Source organism: Ovis canadensis, chromosome 15, assembly GCF_042477335.2.
Source record: "Ovis canadensis isolate MfBH-ARS-UI-01 breed Bighorn chromosome 15, ARS-UI_OviCan_v2, whole genome shotgun sequence".
Taxonomy (NCBI): Eukaryota; Metazoa; Chordata; class Mammalia; order Artiodactyla; family Bovidae; genus Ovis; species Ovis canadensis.
The window spans coordinates 47,151,652-47,168,716 of record NC_091259.1 but is presented as its reverse complement, the minus strand read 5'-3'; the positions used below and the strand labels follow the sequence as shown (position 1 = coordinate 47,168,716).

At 35.8% G+C, this 17,065-nt stretch overlaps 1 protein-coding gene across 7 annotated transcripts in view; it reads right to left on the bottom strand.

Moving 5' to 3' along the window:
- The window catches only part of BTBD10 (BTB domain containing 10), a 77,654-nt gene that overhangs the window by 35,661 nt on the left and 24,928 nt on the right, over positions 1-17,065 (bottom strand). For 4 of the 7 annotated variants that reach the window (XM_069554337.1, XM_069554338.1, XM_069554339.1 and 1 more), the window contains one exon: positions 16,849-17,003. The exons of 1 other annotated variant lie outside the window; for it this stretch is intronic. In XM_069554337.1, the coding sequence (XP_069410438.1) occupies positions 16,849-16,949 (101 nt within the window). In that variant the 5' untranslated portion in view covers positions 16,950-17,003. Of the gene's footprint in view, positions 1-16,848; positions 17,034-17,065 lie in introns of all 7 variants that reach the window. 2 more of the 7 variants (XM_069554340.1, XM_069554341.1) reach the window with 1 other exon arrangement.

Sequence of the window (17,065 nt, the reverse complement as noted above, 5' to 3'; positions counted from 1 at the left end):
TCTTTGGGATTGGAATGAAAACTGACCTTTTCTAGTCCTGTGGCCACAGCTGAGTTTTCCAAATTTGCTGGCATATTGAGTGCACCACTTTCACAGCATCATCTTTCAGGATTTGAAATAGCTCAACTGGAATTCCATCACCTCCACTAGCTTTGTTTATAGTGATGCTTTGTAAGGCCCACTTAACTTAATGCTATTACCAAGTTCAGTTCAGTTTAGTCGCTCAGTTGTGTCCGACTCTTTGCGACCCCATGAATTGCAGCACGCCACGCCTCCCTGTCCATCACCAACTCCTGCCAGTTCACTCAAACTCACGTCCATCGAGTCAGTGATGCCATCCAGCCATCTCATCCTCTGTCGTCCCCTTCTCCTCCTGCCCCCAATCCCTCCCAGCATCACAGTCTTTTCCAATGAGTCAACTCTTCGCATGAGGTGGCCAAAGTACTGGAGTTTCAGCTTTAGTATCATTCCTTCCAAAGAAATCCCAGGACTGATCTCCTTCAGAATGGACTGGTTGGATCTCCTTGCAGTCCAAGGAACCCTCAAGAGTCTTCTCCAACACCACAGTTCAAAAGCATCAATTCTTCGGCGCTCAGCCTTCTTCACAGTCCAGCTCTCACATCCATACATGACCACAGGAAAAACCATAGCCTTGACTAGACAGACCTTAGTCAGCAAAGTAATATCTCTGCTTTTGAATATGCTATCTAGGTTGGTCATAACTTTCCTTCCAAGGAGTAAGCGTCTTTTACTTTCATGGCTGCAGTCACCACCTGCAGTGATTTTGGAGCCCAGAAAAATAAAGTCTGACACTGTTTCCACTGTTTCCCCATCTATTTGCCATGAAGTGATGGGACCAGATGCCATGATTTTCGTTTTCTGAATGTTGAGCTTTAAGCCAACTTTTTCACTCTCCTCTTTCACGTTCATCAAGAGGCTTTTTAGTTCCTCTTCACTTTCTGCCATAAGGGTGGTGTCATCTGCATATCTGAGGTTATTGATATTTCTCCTGGCAATCTTGATTCCAGCTTGTGTTTCTTCCAGTCCAGCGTTTCTCATGATGTACTCTGCATGTAAGTTAAATAAGACAATATACAGCCTTGACATACTCCTTTTCCTATTTGGAACCAATCTGTTGTTCCATGTCCAGTTCTAACTGTTGCTTCCTGACCTGCATACAGATTTCTCATGAGGCAGGTCAAGTGGTCTGATATTCCCATCTCTTTCAGAATTTTCCACAGTTTACTGTGATCCACACAGTCAAAGGCTTTGGTATAGCCAATAAAGCAGAAATAGATGTTTTTCTGGAACTCTCTTGCTTTTTCCATGATCCAGCAGATGTTGGCAATTTGATCTCTGGTTCCTCTGCCTTTTCTAAAACCAGCTTGAACATCTGGATGTTCATGGTTCACATATTGCTGAAGCCTGGCCTGGAGAATTTTGAGCATTACTTTCCTAGCATGTGAGATGAGTGCAATTGTGCATTAGTTTGAGCAGTCTTTGGCATTGCCTTTCTTTGGGATTGGAATGAAAACTGACCTTTTCTAGTCCTGTGGCCCCTGCTGAGTTTTCCAAATTTGCTGGCATATTGAGTGCAGCACTTTCACAGCATCATCTTTCAGGATTTGAAACAGCTATTAACAAATGTATCCATAAAACAAGGACAGGAATTTTTTAATTAAGAGAATGAAAAAGAGTTCGTAGCCATTTTTAAAAGTTAGAAGACGGCTGAAAGAAAAAACTGGTGATAAAGGAAATAAAAAATGAAAGTGAAAGGGTGAGAATAGAGGAAAGTGAAAGAGAAAACGTGAAGTCGCTCAGTCGTGTCCCACTCTTTGCGACCCCGTGGACTGTAGCCCGCCAGGCTCCTCTGTCCATGGGATTCTCCAGGCAAGAATACTTTAGTGGGTTGCCATTTCCTTCTCCAGGGGATCATCCCAACCCAAGTCTCCTGCATTGCAGACAGATGCTTTATCCTCTGAGCCACTAGGGAAGCCCTGAATAGAGGAAGACACTCGATATTCAAATAATATATGTTCCACACAGAACAGAGAAAAGAGGGGGTTATCAAAGAAATAATACACGAAAAATCTCCAAAAATAAATATTACCAGCACTGCTGCTAGAAAATATTGTAACAAATACACAAAACTAAAATATCTACAAAGTGAGTGGTACTCACTTATGTATAAAAGTGAAAGTGAAGTCGCTCAGTCGTGTCCGACTCTTTGCGACCCCGTGGACTGTAGCCCACCAGGCTCCTCTGTCCATGGGGTTCTCCAGGCAAGAATACTGGCGTGGGTTGCCATTTCCTTCTCCAGAGGATCTTCCCAACCCAGGAATCGAACCCATGTCTCCTGCATTGCAGGCAGACGCTTTAACCTCTGAGCCACCAGGGAAGCCCCACTTATGTATGGTCCCCTTATATATGTATGGTCCCCTTATATAGTATACAGATGGGAAATACAACCTTATATGATATTACTTTCCTGTTTTGAGGAATTATCTTTAAATATTTCCAGCAACATCATATCCTGGTGCATCTTATTAATGTTTGCTGAATTTAGCTGAAATTTCAGGATATATGACATCTAAGCATTTCCCATATCAACAGTTTTTTCCTTGTCAAATATTTCCATGTATATGTTTTTGTGTCTGTAGAGATATAGATATGAAGCTTTACAGTTTATGAGGTATTTTAAACATTTAATCTTTTAAAAATGCATCATTTTTCTTAAAAACAAGGTAAGCATCTTTGTAAATTTCATATTAGATGTTTCCATCCATTTTTTAATTAGTCTGTCCATATTAAAGAAGCAATATTATTTTGAGGGAAGAAAAGGTGTTTCTATTACTATGTTCTATATTGTTTTAGATTTAACTAAACCATTTAAATGAACTTATATTAATATATTTTAAGCAATCAATTTGCATATGATTTTTACAAGCATTTTTAATGTTAGGTGAAGAGTTTGCAAAGCCAAATTCAACCCATTATCTTATTTTATAAATAAAGTTTTATTAGAACACAACCATGCCCATTAATTTACATATTGCTTATGGTTGCTCTCATTCTATAATGGCACAACTGAGTGATTTTGACAGACTCTGTAGCCCACATGACCAAAAACATTCACTATCCAGCCTTTTACAGAAAACTCTGCTGATCCTCACGTTAAGTGTCAGCAACTGTGATGACATAAGAAATGCAATTAAACTTTTAAACCTATTTTCAACAGGTTTAATGCAAATTTCTCTCCCTTCTTTTCCCTTTTTTTTCAGTTTGCCTTTTCTATAAGCTTTTTGTTCTTCTTAATTTATGGTCAGTTTCCCAACAAAAACTAATCACTGAAAAGGCAGTTCTCAACTGAAGAAGGGGCTATGCTCTAAAAGGCCATCTGTTAGTATGTTGTTTGATACATACTGTCCATAAATATTTTAAACCATACTTAAGTCCCAGATTTTCCCCTCCTCCCCTGCCACCAAAAGACAAGAAATATAGCTCAAGAAAAGTTTTAATACTAGTTTTTCTCTTCTTAAAATCTCACTGTCAGACACGTCAGCAACTCTAGTGAGACAGAAGCAGTAGCAATAGCAAGGGAGCCTTATATACTGTTGTATGACTACTCTAAGAGTATCTTTTCTTTGAAGTGAAATGAAGACCTAGATCCTAAGAACTCTGACAGAAAAGGAACTCTTTTTTTTTTATATGAAAAGATATTTATTGATATTTCAGGCCAATTTTATAGCCTGAAAAGTTCCAGATACTCATTCCCCACCCCCCACCCCAAGCTTTTTCTAGATTCTATAGATTCCTGTCTAGAAGGATTAACTGATTTTTTTAAAGCACTGTCACTGGAAAAGGAACTCTTACTGGTCAAAAACATTTAACACTTTACTATCAAGGCAACTGTCAGCTTTCCTAACTGACAAAAATTATTTTCATGCAGTGACAGAGGTTTCTTTTGACTTTAAAATAAAGGTTTCTTTTGACAGAGGTTTCTCAGATTTTGAACTTTTTTAATAAAGGAAGATGTTGCTAGGAAAGAACCTCTCCAAAATGATGAGTCTCTGAAAAGAAGTTATCTAATTGTTACATTGCTAATTTTTTTACTTCTAAAAAATAATCATGGTTTTAATTCATCAATAAAGCATTAGGTACTTGCAACATACAATAATTATACTCCATAATAACTAAAATTATTCTTACTCCCTCCTCTAACAATGCTTTTAAGTTTTATCATGCAGTCATTCTACCAAATGTTCACTGAATATCTATTATATACTACTTATTATTCTAGCCATGGTGGACATAAATCAGAAAGTCTCTGCCCTTAAAATTTATACATTCAAGTGTACAAAAACACAGAACATATATAATAAATATATTAAATATCATATGCTGGTAAGTGCTATGAGGAAAAATAAAGCAGAGTTAAGAGGACAGAGTCATCATTTTCAGGTGAAAGGTTCTATTTCACACAGTGGTCAAAGCAGCACTCTCAGAGGAGAAGATGTCTGAGCAAAGACAAAGTAAAACATAAAACTATGAGACTGAGGGAAGGGTAGATAAAAAAGATCTTGTGCCAAAAGCAATCCTTGGCTTTTTAAAGGCATTCAGGAAGGCTAGGACAGCTGGAGCACAGAGAGCAAGAAGGACAGTATTAAAAGATGAGCTCAGAGGTAAGACTAGGACCAGATTATGAAAGACCTTCAAAGAATGTTCAAAGCTTTTCTGTTTTTGATCTGAGTGAAATAGGTACCAATAAAATTTGAATTACATGATCTAACTTATGTTAGATGAAGCAGACAATGAAAGAAAGAAGGTAACAGTAGGATCAGTGACCATTTTGGAGGCTACTACAAATAATCCAGGCGACAGCCAAAGTGACTTGGATCAAGGCTGTAGCAGTGAACATGGCAAACACTGGACTAGACTATATATTCTGAAGAACGAGACTTTGGAATTTGATAGATTAAAAGTAAGAGGTGAGACAGAGGAATCAAGGATGACTCTGATTTTGGCCTGAAAAACTGAAACATTTCAGATTCTGACTTATCTTCCCACATTAGAATAACAGTGGGAGGATTAGGTTTGAAAAGTATAAAATGCTTTTTACACACATTAACACTGAAATGCTTATTAGACATCCAAGTGGAGATGTCAAATATGGAGTTAGATATACAAGTCTAAAGTATAGGGAAAAGTCCAGGTTAGAGATAAAAATTGGGGAATTAAAAACCATTATATACTTTGTATTCTCAAGCCCTACCATAGAAAATTATAAAATATTTCTGAAAAATTGATAATCACTATAATCACACAACCAAACAGGAAAAGGAGTACGTCAAGGTTGTATACTGTCACCCTGCTTATTTAACTTATATGCAGAGTACATCATGAGAAACGCTGGACTGGAAGAAACACAAGCTGGAATCAAGATTGCTGGGAGAAATATCAATAACCTCAGATATGCAGATGACACCACCCTTATGGCAGAAAGTGAAGAGGAACTATAAAGCCTCTTGATGAACGTGAAAGAGGAGAGTGAAAAAGTTGGCTTAAAGCTCAACATTCAGAAAACGAAGATCATGGCATCTGGTCCCATCACTTCATGGCAAATAGATGGGGAAACAGTGGAAACAGTGTCAGACTTTATTTTTCTGGGCTCCAAAATCACTGCAGATGGTGACTGCAGCCATGACATTAAAAGACACTTACTCCTTGGAAGAAAAGTTATGACCAACCTAGATAGCATATTCAAAAGCAGAGATATTACTTTGCTGACTAAGGTCTGTCTAGTCAAGGCTATGGTTTTTCCTGTGGTCATGTATGGATGTGAGAGCTGGACTGTGAAGAAGGCTGAGCGCCGAAGAATTGATGCTTTTGAACTGTGGTGTTGGAGAAGACTCTTGAGAGTCCCTTGGACTGCAAGGAGATCCAACCAGTCCATTCTGAAGGAGATCAGTCCTGGGATTTCTTTGGAAGCAATGATGCTAAAGCTGAAGCTCCAGTACTTTGGCCACCTCATGCGAAGAGTTGACTCACTGGAAAAGACTCTGATGCTAGGAGGGATTGGGGGCAGGAGGAGAAGGGGACGACCCAGGATGAGATGGCTGGATGGCATCACTGACTCGATGGACATGAGTCTGAGTGAACTCCGGAAGATGGTGATGGACAGGAAGGCCTGGCGTGCTGCAATTCATGGGGTCGCAAAGAGTCGGACACGACTGAGCGACTGAACTGAACTGAACTGATGATCACAGATCACACACAATCATGATCACAGACTGGTCATGCAAAGAGGCTTGTGTAATTCTATGAAGCTATGAGCCAAGCCATGCAGGGCCACCTACGACGGACAGGTCAAAATGAAGGGTTCTGACAAAATACAGTCCACTGGAGGAGGGAAGAGCAAACCACTTCAGTATTCTTGCCGTGAGAACCTCATGAACAGTATGAAAAAGCAAAAGATATGACACCAGAAAATGAGCCCTCCCAGGTTGGAAGGTATCAATATGCCACTGGGGAAGAGCAGAGGGCAATTACTAACAGCTCCAGAAAGAATGAAGAGGCTGGGCCAAAGCGGAAATGACACTCAGCTGTGGATATGTCTGGTGGTGAAAGTCTGGCCTTGGAGTACAAAATGAAGTAGGGCAAAGGCTAATAAGAGTTTTGTCAAGAGAACACGCTGGTCATAGCAAACATTCTTTTCCAACAACACAAGAGATGACTCTACACATGGACATCACCAGATGATCAATACTGAAATCAGATTGATTATATTCTTTGCAGCCAAAGATGGAGAAACCCTATACAGTCAACAAAAACAAGACATGGAGCTGACTGGTTCAGATCATGAGTTCCTTATTGAAAAATTCAGGCTTAAATTGGAAAAAGTAGCAAAAACCACTAGGCTATTGAGGTATGACCTAAATCAAATCCCTATGATTATACAGTGGAGGTAAAGAAACAATAGATTCAAGGGATTAGATCTGGTAGACAGAGTGCCTGAAAACCTATGGAAGGAGGTTCCCAATACTGTACAGGAGGCAATGACCAAAACCATCCCAAAGAAAAAGAAATGCAACAAGGCAAAGTGGTTGTTTGAGGAGCCTTTACAAATAGCTGAGAAAAGAAGAGAAACAAAGCTCAAAGGAGAAAGGAAAAGATATACTCAACTGAATGCAGAATTCTAGAGAATAGCAAGGAGAGATAAGAAGACCTTCTTAAATGAACAATGCAAAGAAACAGAAGAAAACAATAGAAAGGAAAAGACTAGAGATCTCTTCAAGAAAACTGGAGATATCAAGGGAACATTTCATGCAAGAATGGGCACGATAAAGGACAGAAACAGCAAGGACCAAGCAGAAGAGATTAAGAAGAGATGGCAAGAATACACAGAAGAACTGTACAAAAAAAGGTCTTAATGACCCACATAACCATGATGGTATGGTCACTCACCTAGAGCCAGACATCCTGGAGTGTGAAGTCAAAGCTAGTTGAGGTGATGGAATTCCAACTAAGCTATTTAAAATCCTAAAATATGATGCTGTTAAAGTGCTGCATTCAATATGCCAGCAAATTTGGAAAACTCGGCAGTGGCCACAGAAATGGAAATGTCAGTTTTCATTCCAATCCCAAAAAAGGGTTATGCCAAAAAATGTTCAAACTATTATACAACTGTGCTCATTTCACATGCGAGTAAGGATATGCTCCAAATCCTTCAAGGCAGGCTTCAGTAGTATGTTAACCAAGAACTTCTAGATGTACAAGCTGAATTCAGAAAATGCACAGGTACCAGAGATCAAATTACCAACATTCGTTAAACTGTACAGAAAGCAAGGGAATTCCAGAAAAAAAAAGTCTGCTTTATTGACTATGCTAAAGCCTTTGACTGTTGTGGATCACAACAAATTGGAAAATTCTTCAAGAGATGGGAATACCAGACCACCTTTCCTATCTCCTGAGAAGCCTGTATGCAAGTCAAGAAGCAACAGTTAAAACTGGATATGGAACTGAACTGATTCAAAATTGGGAAAGGAGTATACAAGGCTGTATACTCCTTTATTGTCACCCAATTTATTTAACTTCTATGCAGAGCACATCATTTGAAATGCCAGGCTGGATGAAACACAAGCTGGAGTCAAGACTGCCAGGAGAAATATCAACAACCTCAGATATGCAGATGATACCACTCTAATGACTGAAAATGAAGAGGAACTGAAGAGCCTCTTGATGAGGGTAAAAGAGAAGAGTGAAAAGCTGGCTTGAAGCTCAACATTCAAAACAGTAACATCATGACATCTAGTCCCATCACTTCATGGCAAATAAAAGGGGACGCAGGTCAGATCTCTGTGGAACTAAGATCCTGCATGTCTTTCAGTTTCAGAAAAGAGGAGGGGAAGAGTTCCTTTTTTAAGACCTAGGGAGCATCTTTTTCTACTAAAAAGTAAAACCAATAGAAAAAAATATATGAAGTACAAATACAATACTTAGTTTTAGAAATATTTATCATGACCATGAATATTTTAACAAAGCTTACTTTCACAAACCAAGATTCTAGAGAGAAATCAAAGCAATCCCACAATCACTCATTTTCAAATGGCCTTTTTTGGGGGGGATGGGGGCTGTACAGCATGTGAGATCTTAGTTCCTTGACCAGGGATCAAACTCGCACCCCCTGCACTAGAAACATAGAGTCTTAACCACTGAACCACCAGGGAAGTCCCCTAAATGGCCTTTTGAAAACACAAACTAACTTGTTCCATTAAATTCCCTCCTCCTATGCTTCATACTAAAATTTTAAGAATTAAAATTTAAAATCTGAACTACACTGCAACTAGATTGATAAAATTAAAGATTAAACCAAGTGCTCAATGAAGTGCAAACCATTAACCATCTGGTTGAGAACCACTGTCTTTATTCTATATTCTAGGACCAAATAACAACAACGCTAACATTTGAGCCTTCAGAATATGTCAGGCACAACAGTGAGCACTTTACATGAGCACTTTACACATATTTTCATTTAATCCACAAAACCATCCTCTTTTCACAGTTGAGAAAATGATGGTTTAGAGGCTAAACAACTTACCTAAAATCATGTAGCTAAGCAAGTGGCAGGTCTGAGATGTGACCTAAGCAGCACAACTTTAGAGTTCATGCTTTTAACCTTAACCAAGTCTGACTCAAATGTGAGTCTAGTTTTTTTTCCAAATGACAATTCTTCACGTATTTGAAGACAACTTCACATATTGAAGACACAACTCTTATTGTGAGGTTCCTTAACATCTATCACAGTTGCCCCCAAGACCTCTGAAAATTCAGTTTCCTAAGCTGATAAGGCATCCAATGTACTCACATCCTTCCTTCTGAATTTACACAGAACTAAAGACAATACTTTGGTGTAATGAAGTGGCTCTAACCTTCTTTCCCATTCATTATGATGGTTTCTAAGGGGAGCGGTGGTAGGGGAAAAGATGGGATGATGGCAGCCACACTGTACTTTTGTTTTATATCAAGTTTATTGCCAACAACTACCCCTCTTTTCCAAATGTGATGCTATAAAGTCCTGCTAACAATATATATTTGCTTTTCAGTTCTTACTTATATTCTTCAGAAGTTCATTTTAATTTAGTTCAACAAATCAGATTTGGAAATCACTTTGGATTATTAGGTTTTTATTTACTATCCTTTCTTCACTGTTACCTATAAATTTAAGAACTTTCCTTCTCCATAAGCAGTAAGACAAAGCAATGAACACAGCTACCTTCTAAGATCAATAACCTCTGAACAGGGTCCTTCAAAATGAAAACTGTGTTGATTAACACAATCTACTAATGGTTAACTCATTTTTCTTCACCCAAGGGGAGATATATATAAAGACTTCACCAAAAACTAAGTTAGAACGAAGGTGAAGTACAAATATATATTGCTACTAAACTACCAACTGCATCAGAGAAAAATTAAAAGTTGTTCTGACAATTTATTTATAGCAAACCCATTCTGGATAATTTTTAACCTGTTTTTTCTTTCAAGTTAGTCATAAACTATCTTTTGTTTTTTGCTCTAAAATCTCCTATCTTTTTCAAAATCAGGCCTAGGATCTCCCATCTTTTAGTACTTCTTGTATTCTCCTAAAACCTTTTAAAGACTACAAATAATATCAATAATTTTAAGATTTTACAGTCAGGTTCTTTTTTAACTATAAGATGTTCCAGAAGACAATTCATTTAGCCAGATACATTACTTATCTCTATATTAATGGTGGTTTCATTCTTTACTAGAAATGTGTTTGCTATTATTATTGATGATGGTGGTAGTCTGCTCTTCCTTTCTGCCAAAGAAGCTCCTAAATAAGAGTTGATGGATTTTTTTTTCTTCTCTCATTCCCATTCACTAGTATTACACTTTCATTGATAACCTTTTGAAAGTGTAACATAAGAAACTCTTTTGGCTGGCCATAGCATTTTTTAAGTCTCAGTTCATCTGAGCTCATTTCCTTGATGTTTAAAAAATTTTTTCTATACGTTATTATGGCAATCTTATTCGCTCTGTTTTAAAAATAATGTGCATATCTTTAAAGAATTCATTGTATAATCACATTAAGGATCTTTTTCCTTCTGAACAGTATCAAAATTGTATTTTTACTGAACTCCTTAAGATATTCTTCTTTTTTAGAGAAATTTATGCTGTGAAATCAAACTGATCTTTTATCAAGAACCAGAAAAACTCAAATTCAATAATTACAAAACATATATACAGAAAACACTATGCAATTCTTAAGAATTATGCTATAGAAGACTACCCCGTGACACAGGATATGTTCATGATTAAGCTTGCTTTTCATTAAAAAAAAGGGGGGGGGTTATATAACAGTACATGTAGTAATATCCCTAAATCATTTTTAAGTTTATACATATGAATTTACATTTTTATATATACACAGGAAAAAAAGGTTATATACAAAAATATTTAAAGTTTTTCTTTTGATAACATTTGTATTTTATTCTATGTGCTTTTCTTTATCAAATTTATGTAATAAATCTGTATTCTCTTATAATGACACAGGCATTATCTTTTTAAAAATCAGCCAAACTAGATAAAAAAAAATTCTATAAAGTATGAGACCAAAAAGTCTAACATGAGACTTCTGCCTTTATAACTTTATACTTAAGCAAGCTTAGAAAAACATTTCTGGACACCAAACCAGAAAAAAAAAAAAAAGGCCAAAACAAGATACCACCAGTTAGTCTAACTAAACAAACAAGTTGTAACGATTGTTCACACTTTCAGAAATTAAATGGGGAAAGTCACAAGAACTTCCTCACATTTCAAGTAAAAGAATGTTACAAACTACTTAATAACATTTAAAATAATTTTAAAATGTTGTATATCCCACCAAATCTCTACAAAATGAAGACTCAGTAGATAGGGATAATGAAGACAAAAGGAAAAATACCATTAATCAAATTATTCTAAATTGTGCCAAAATTTCCTAATAAAGTAAGCACTGTCACCTGTAAAGACTTAAAATCTTATAGGAAGAATAATTCTCTTTATTTAGGAATGTTTTTCTCATTGAAAATCAATTTGCAATAATCCTAAAACTTATCTGATTTACTCTTTCAATGGCAGTATCTAGATCATCTACTCAGCGTCCGTGTTCTAAAAGACTAGGGAAAAAAGTCATCTTCACCAGTTAAAACTTTATCATTCAAATACATTCATTTCTATAAAACACATATAAAATGGATCAACTAATCCTTAATTCACCCAAAAGTAAAACTACATTCACCTTCTTTAGGAAATTATTTCAATTATTTCATTTATCTTGAATTTCATTTTCAAATATATAAAAAATATTTCAAAATTAGCTTTTCCTTAAATAAAATTTTGTATGACATTCATAAGAAACAAGATCAAACATAATGCATTCTCAAGTTACATGATTCTACTAAGACTTTAAATGAAATAGGAAACAAAGCCTCAAATCCATGAAAATAATAAAAACACATACTATTTTAAATAACGTGCCATTAAACTGACAATCAAGACATATGATCTTTAACATTCAAAAACATAAATGATCATAATGAAACAAAAGCCAAACATATCTCTCCACCTCTCTCATATTTATAAATCTATAAAATTATAACCCAGCATATTATCATGTAATAAATGAATACACACCTTACTTTAGTATATGCCAAGGCAGACACACAAAAACAAGAAAAAAATTTTGAAATCAGAGAATAAAGGGACTCTGCTTTTTCAAACAATGCAGCACTGAAAGCCAGGTCAGCATCCTTGGGCATTACTAGGAAACTTTAGCACATCTGATATTTCCATCATCTTCAGAATTCCTTTGAACAATGAAAAAATTTCCCAGTCCCCTACCTCACCTGTCTACAGACTTCCTTTAGCTTTCCTCCCTCTACTGTGTAATAATGCTATTGCAGTTATTTTGGCCTTAAATATTCAGAGATACAACCCCCGCTCTGTATTAATTCAGTTCATTTTCTCACAGACACTGACTCAGCCGTGGGTTGTGCAGCACTGACGTTTCTAACCAAACAGCATCGTGTGAGCTGTGATCATCCCATTTCTCCATCTCTGTGCAGTGATTGGATATTGTAATTGATAGACAGGATGAAGAAAACTCAGGAGATGAGGGTTAGTGATATGTAGATATGTTGCCAAATACCATCTGTAAAGCTAATTCTAGCTCTGCCAGCTTGCTAGGTTTTAAAAAACTAGGAGGCAGCTACCTTTCTTTTTTCCTTTCAATATTTTATTATGTACCTTTTCTGGGCAATAAAGCTTCTCTTTAAGACCAAAGAGAAAATATTATCTGTACTTTAAGGACTCACTAAAAGAACTACTCATTAAAGCAACCCAACTTTTCCATTTCTAAACTGCTGCTAGGACTAAAGAGTGACTTAAAAAGGAAACTGGAAAGCTCAATCTTCATGCAGAAGAAAGGAGCATGCGTACTTCGATGTGGGAATGAACCCTTGCGGCAAAGTCTGATATTGAATGTATGATGCATTTATCTTTAGTAACCTGGGCAGACTGCAGATCTGAGTTTTAAATAGCTGTATTCGACCCAATTCAAATATGCAAGAGCTTTTAGCATGTTGTCACTCTAGGGCATTTTAACATTGGTTATACAGATAAGGTGCTCTTTCTTTTTCCTTTTTAAATAGCAAAAACTCCTCTAATTTATAATTTAAAGAAAGGTGTCATAATTCAGGTCAAATAAACTTCAAATGAAATGATCTTTAACTTCTCAGCAAGCTACCAAACTCCCCAATATAAGTAATAACTATACAACTACTAGTCAGAAAGAAAAGTTGAGTAATTTTTCAACTAACTTGTATGCAGTTGTAGAGGAACCATAGGGACCCTGAATTTCATCCATGTCCAGATCAGCTTCCCTGTCTTGTCTTTTATATCAGTGTTATACCTATGAAATCTACATTCAAAGAAACTTCACAAAAGAAAAGTATTATTAGGTATTATTAATTGTATTAGGTAAAAGAGAAATCATAATTCAATATTCACCAAACCCTCAAACCTCCAACATAGCATATGAATATAGTAATTACTATTGCTACTTCTATAATTCAAGAAATGTATTTTTATCCTTGCCAGTTAGGAAAAGTAGAGGAAAAAAAAGTCAAAGGAAAAGGATTTCAGAAAGCAGGCTATTCCAATATGTAAAAAGATAACTTTTTAGAAAAACTGCAAAAACTGAATCAATAAATATGCTTATTTCTTTATTGCTAAAGTCTAAGTGTTTTTAGTTCCAAAATTCACATACTGATACAATATTTGTACGTGAGGTAATTAGCTCATGAGGGAAGAGCACTCATGAATGGGACTAATACCTTTACAAAAGAGATCCCAGAAAGATCCCCAGTCCCTTCTACACCATGTGAGAACACAGAAGAAGAAAAAAAAAGTCTGAAGCAGCAGGCAAGCCCTTACCAGACACCAAATGTGCCAGCGTTTTGATTTTGGACATCCTAGCCTCCAGAACTATGTGAAACAAATTTCTGCTGTTTATAATATAGTCACCCAGTTTATGGTATTCTGTTATAACAGCCCTAACAGACTGAGCCATTTAGTTTTTGTAGATTTAAATCCCCAATTCTGTTTGAGGTGTGTGAGCACTTACATTCCTATCTCCATGATCTAGAGATGACCATATGACATAGTTCTAGTCAATAATTTATAAGCAGACGCCTGCTAGATATTTTTGAGAAATTTAATTTCCTGATATAAAAGAAACCTCTTTCCCATTATCCCTGTCTCCATTCCTCCTTGTCTGGAGGGTGGACATGATGGCTGGAACTGTATAGTAAGCCATTTTGTGATCACGAGGAAACAACAAGAGAAAAATCAAAGATCTTTGACCTCAATATCCTTAAGGATACTAAGACACTAAGTCCATATCAGGTGATGCCTCCCTGTGGACTTCTGTGTACAAAAAAAATAACACCCTAACTTAAGCCAGTGTTTACTCTGGCTTTTACTCAAATATCCCTAAATAAAATACTCAAGATTAAAAAAAAAAGATGCAAAAATATGTAGAAGGACAGATGAAACAAAATTAGCCATGAAATGATAACTTGAAGCTGGCGAATGAGTACATAGGGGTTCATTATAACTGTTTTCTCTTACATGTATTTTAAATGCACCAAAATAAGTTACTGAAAATTTTTAAAAATAAAAAGAATAAGCAGCTTGTTTATAAATTCCAGCTTTGTAATCTACAAGTTTGATAGTCTTAGACAAGTTTATTAACCTCATTTTTTCCATCTGTTAATTGGAGACAGTAATACTATTCATAGAGTTCAACCTTCAGATTTAGTCAAGGTAATTTCCAGAAGGTCCTTGGCAGGAATGCCCTCTATCTATCCAATTATCCAAGGATTAGTTCAAGTCTCATTTTTACCTGCTCAGGCTGGCACTGATTTCTTCTCTGAACTCTTATTTTACTACAACTCATTACCACAATTTATTGCCCTCTTGTCCTCTAATTGTTCCATACCTGGATATTAAAGTCTTTCACGATGGTACTGTGACAAACTGCTGAATCTTTCCAGAACTGATCACAGGTTCTCAACAATACTTGTACTATTAGTTTTTAATACTGCTCAATAAATTTACAATTAATTTAAAAAACTGCCACTTTAAAAAAGTCAAACTGAATTATTTTTTAAAGCATCCTAAGTTATATGTTCATAAGTACATAGTAACAAAAGCTCCCAAAAAGTAAACTGTTTTCCCATGGGCAGATTTTCCACGAATTAAGTTAAAATAAGGTCAAAGGACTTCCTCATCTTTCCATTAAAAAAAAAATCAATAAATTTGTATTCACGTAAGCAACCAATTTTATTGCAATCATATTTAAGAGCATCAGAAAGGTACTGATGTTATAGAAATCAGGAAGAGCTATATCTGTTACTGAAGTTAAATAACAGGAATTTTAAAACTACTGTTTTTAATAAATCTTTCCCACTGTTTGCGCATTTGCTTTTTATAAAGCAAACAATGGCTTATTTTTACCTTGTCACCACCTAATATACAATGCAGTTTTGTACATCAGAAAAATATTAAGAACTAGCAAGGATAAGTTGAAAATCAACTGAAAAAATGTATACAATATATCAGCTATAAATAAAGCCCCACACTTAATGAGATAAAACAAGTATCTCTTTACCTCAAAAACAAAATAAATATCCATGTAAAGAGGCTGCAGAAAGAAAACTAGAGCACCAACTGAAGGACACACACACGAAAAAAACAAACCAAAAAACACTCACACCACTGGTGTGAACTTTATAATTAAAACAACTCAACATCTTCATTTTAGACCTCACCACATTAAAAGCCCACAATAAAAAATACATCTTGTCAGGAGACTTGAATAGTACTCATCACTCATATTTTCTAGCCATGTATATGGTTTAAAAGTAGCTGAATCATTTCTTTAAAATTACAAAAAGGATTTCAATATCACCGCATGTTTTATTCTTTAAGAAAGGTGGTATTAGTTATCCTAATCAGGATAATTTTACATTCAAGTAAGTTAAATGTTCAATAATATCCCTCAAGTAAATATTCATAAAGCACAACTCTCTATGAAAACAATGTTTACATACCTGCATTATGTGAGGTTTATGAGCTGTTAACACCTTAAAATATCAGATCATAAAGTGTTCTAAATGAACTGTTTCTCATTAAGTCACACAGCACAAAAAGAAAGCTTTAAAAATAATATATAAAAGGGCTGAAACTTTTGAACTGAGTTTCATTTAATGCATCAAACTTTAAATAAACCAGGTGAGTCACAGCAGATAAACTGATTTTATCACTAGGATCAGGATGATAACCCAACATAAATACACACAGTTAAATATGTACAGAGGCAAAGACTGACAAAAGCCTATAAATTATTATACACAATATATTTAGAGCATAAAATAAATTTCTATTAGAGAGTTTTAAATACAAAGAATTACTCTGTCTTGCCAGAGTTCCCAATTAAATTAACTATAGCATTGATTCATGGGGTCAACTAAGGATATTTTAACATTATTTAGAAACAGAAACAAAAATTCATAAAAATACAAATGAGAACTAAATAAACACAAATAAGAAAATTAAAAGGAAGATGTTTCCCTAAAAGCTAAAGAGAAATGCAAATATTCATAGTATTTTGTAAATTGGCCCCCATCCTCTGACAGGCATTGCCACAACCAAACACAGCTTGGTTCTTCATAAAAATCAATTTTAGCAGAGTTCTGATATGTGAAATACATTTTTTCTACCTACCTTGAATGTTTATAAAGTTTACGAGGTCTACTATGCAATTTCCGATCCCAGCTCTCTGGATCGCTGGAGTTACTGTCATAGGGGTGAGGCCGTCCTGCCATCCCACTGCAAGCTTCCTCACACTACTGCTCTGAGAGCACACATGCAGCCCACACCTGCACAAGAGAGCAGGTGGGCCTTTAAATCTGTTCCATGAAGAATCAAACAGTCACAGAAC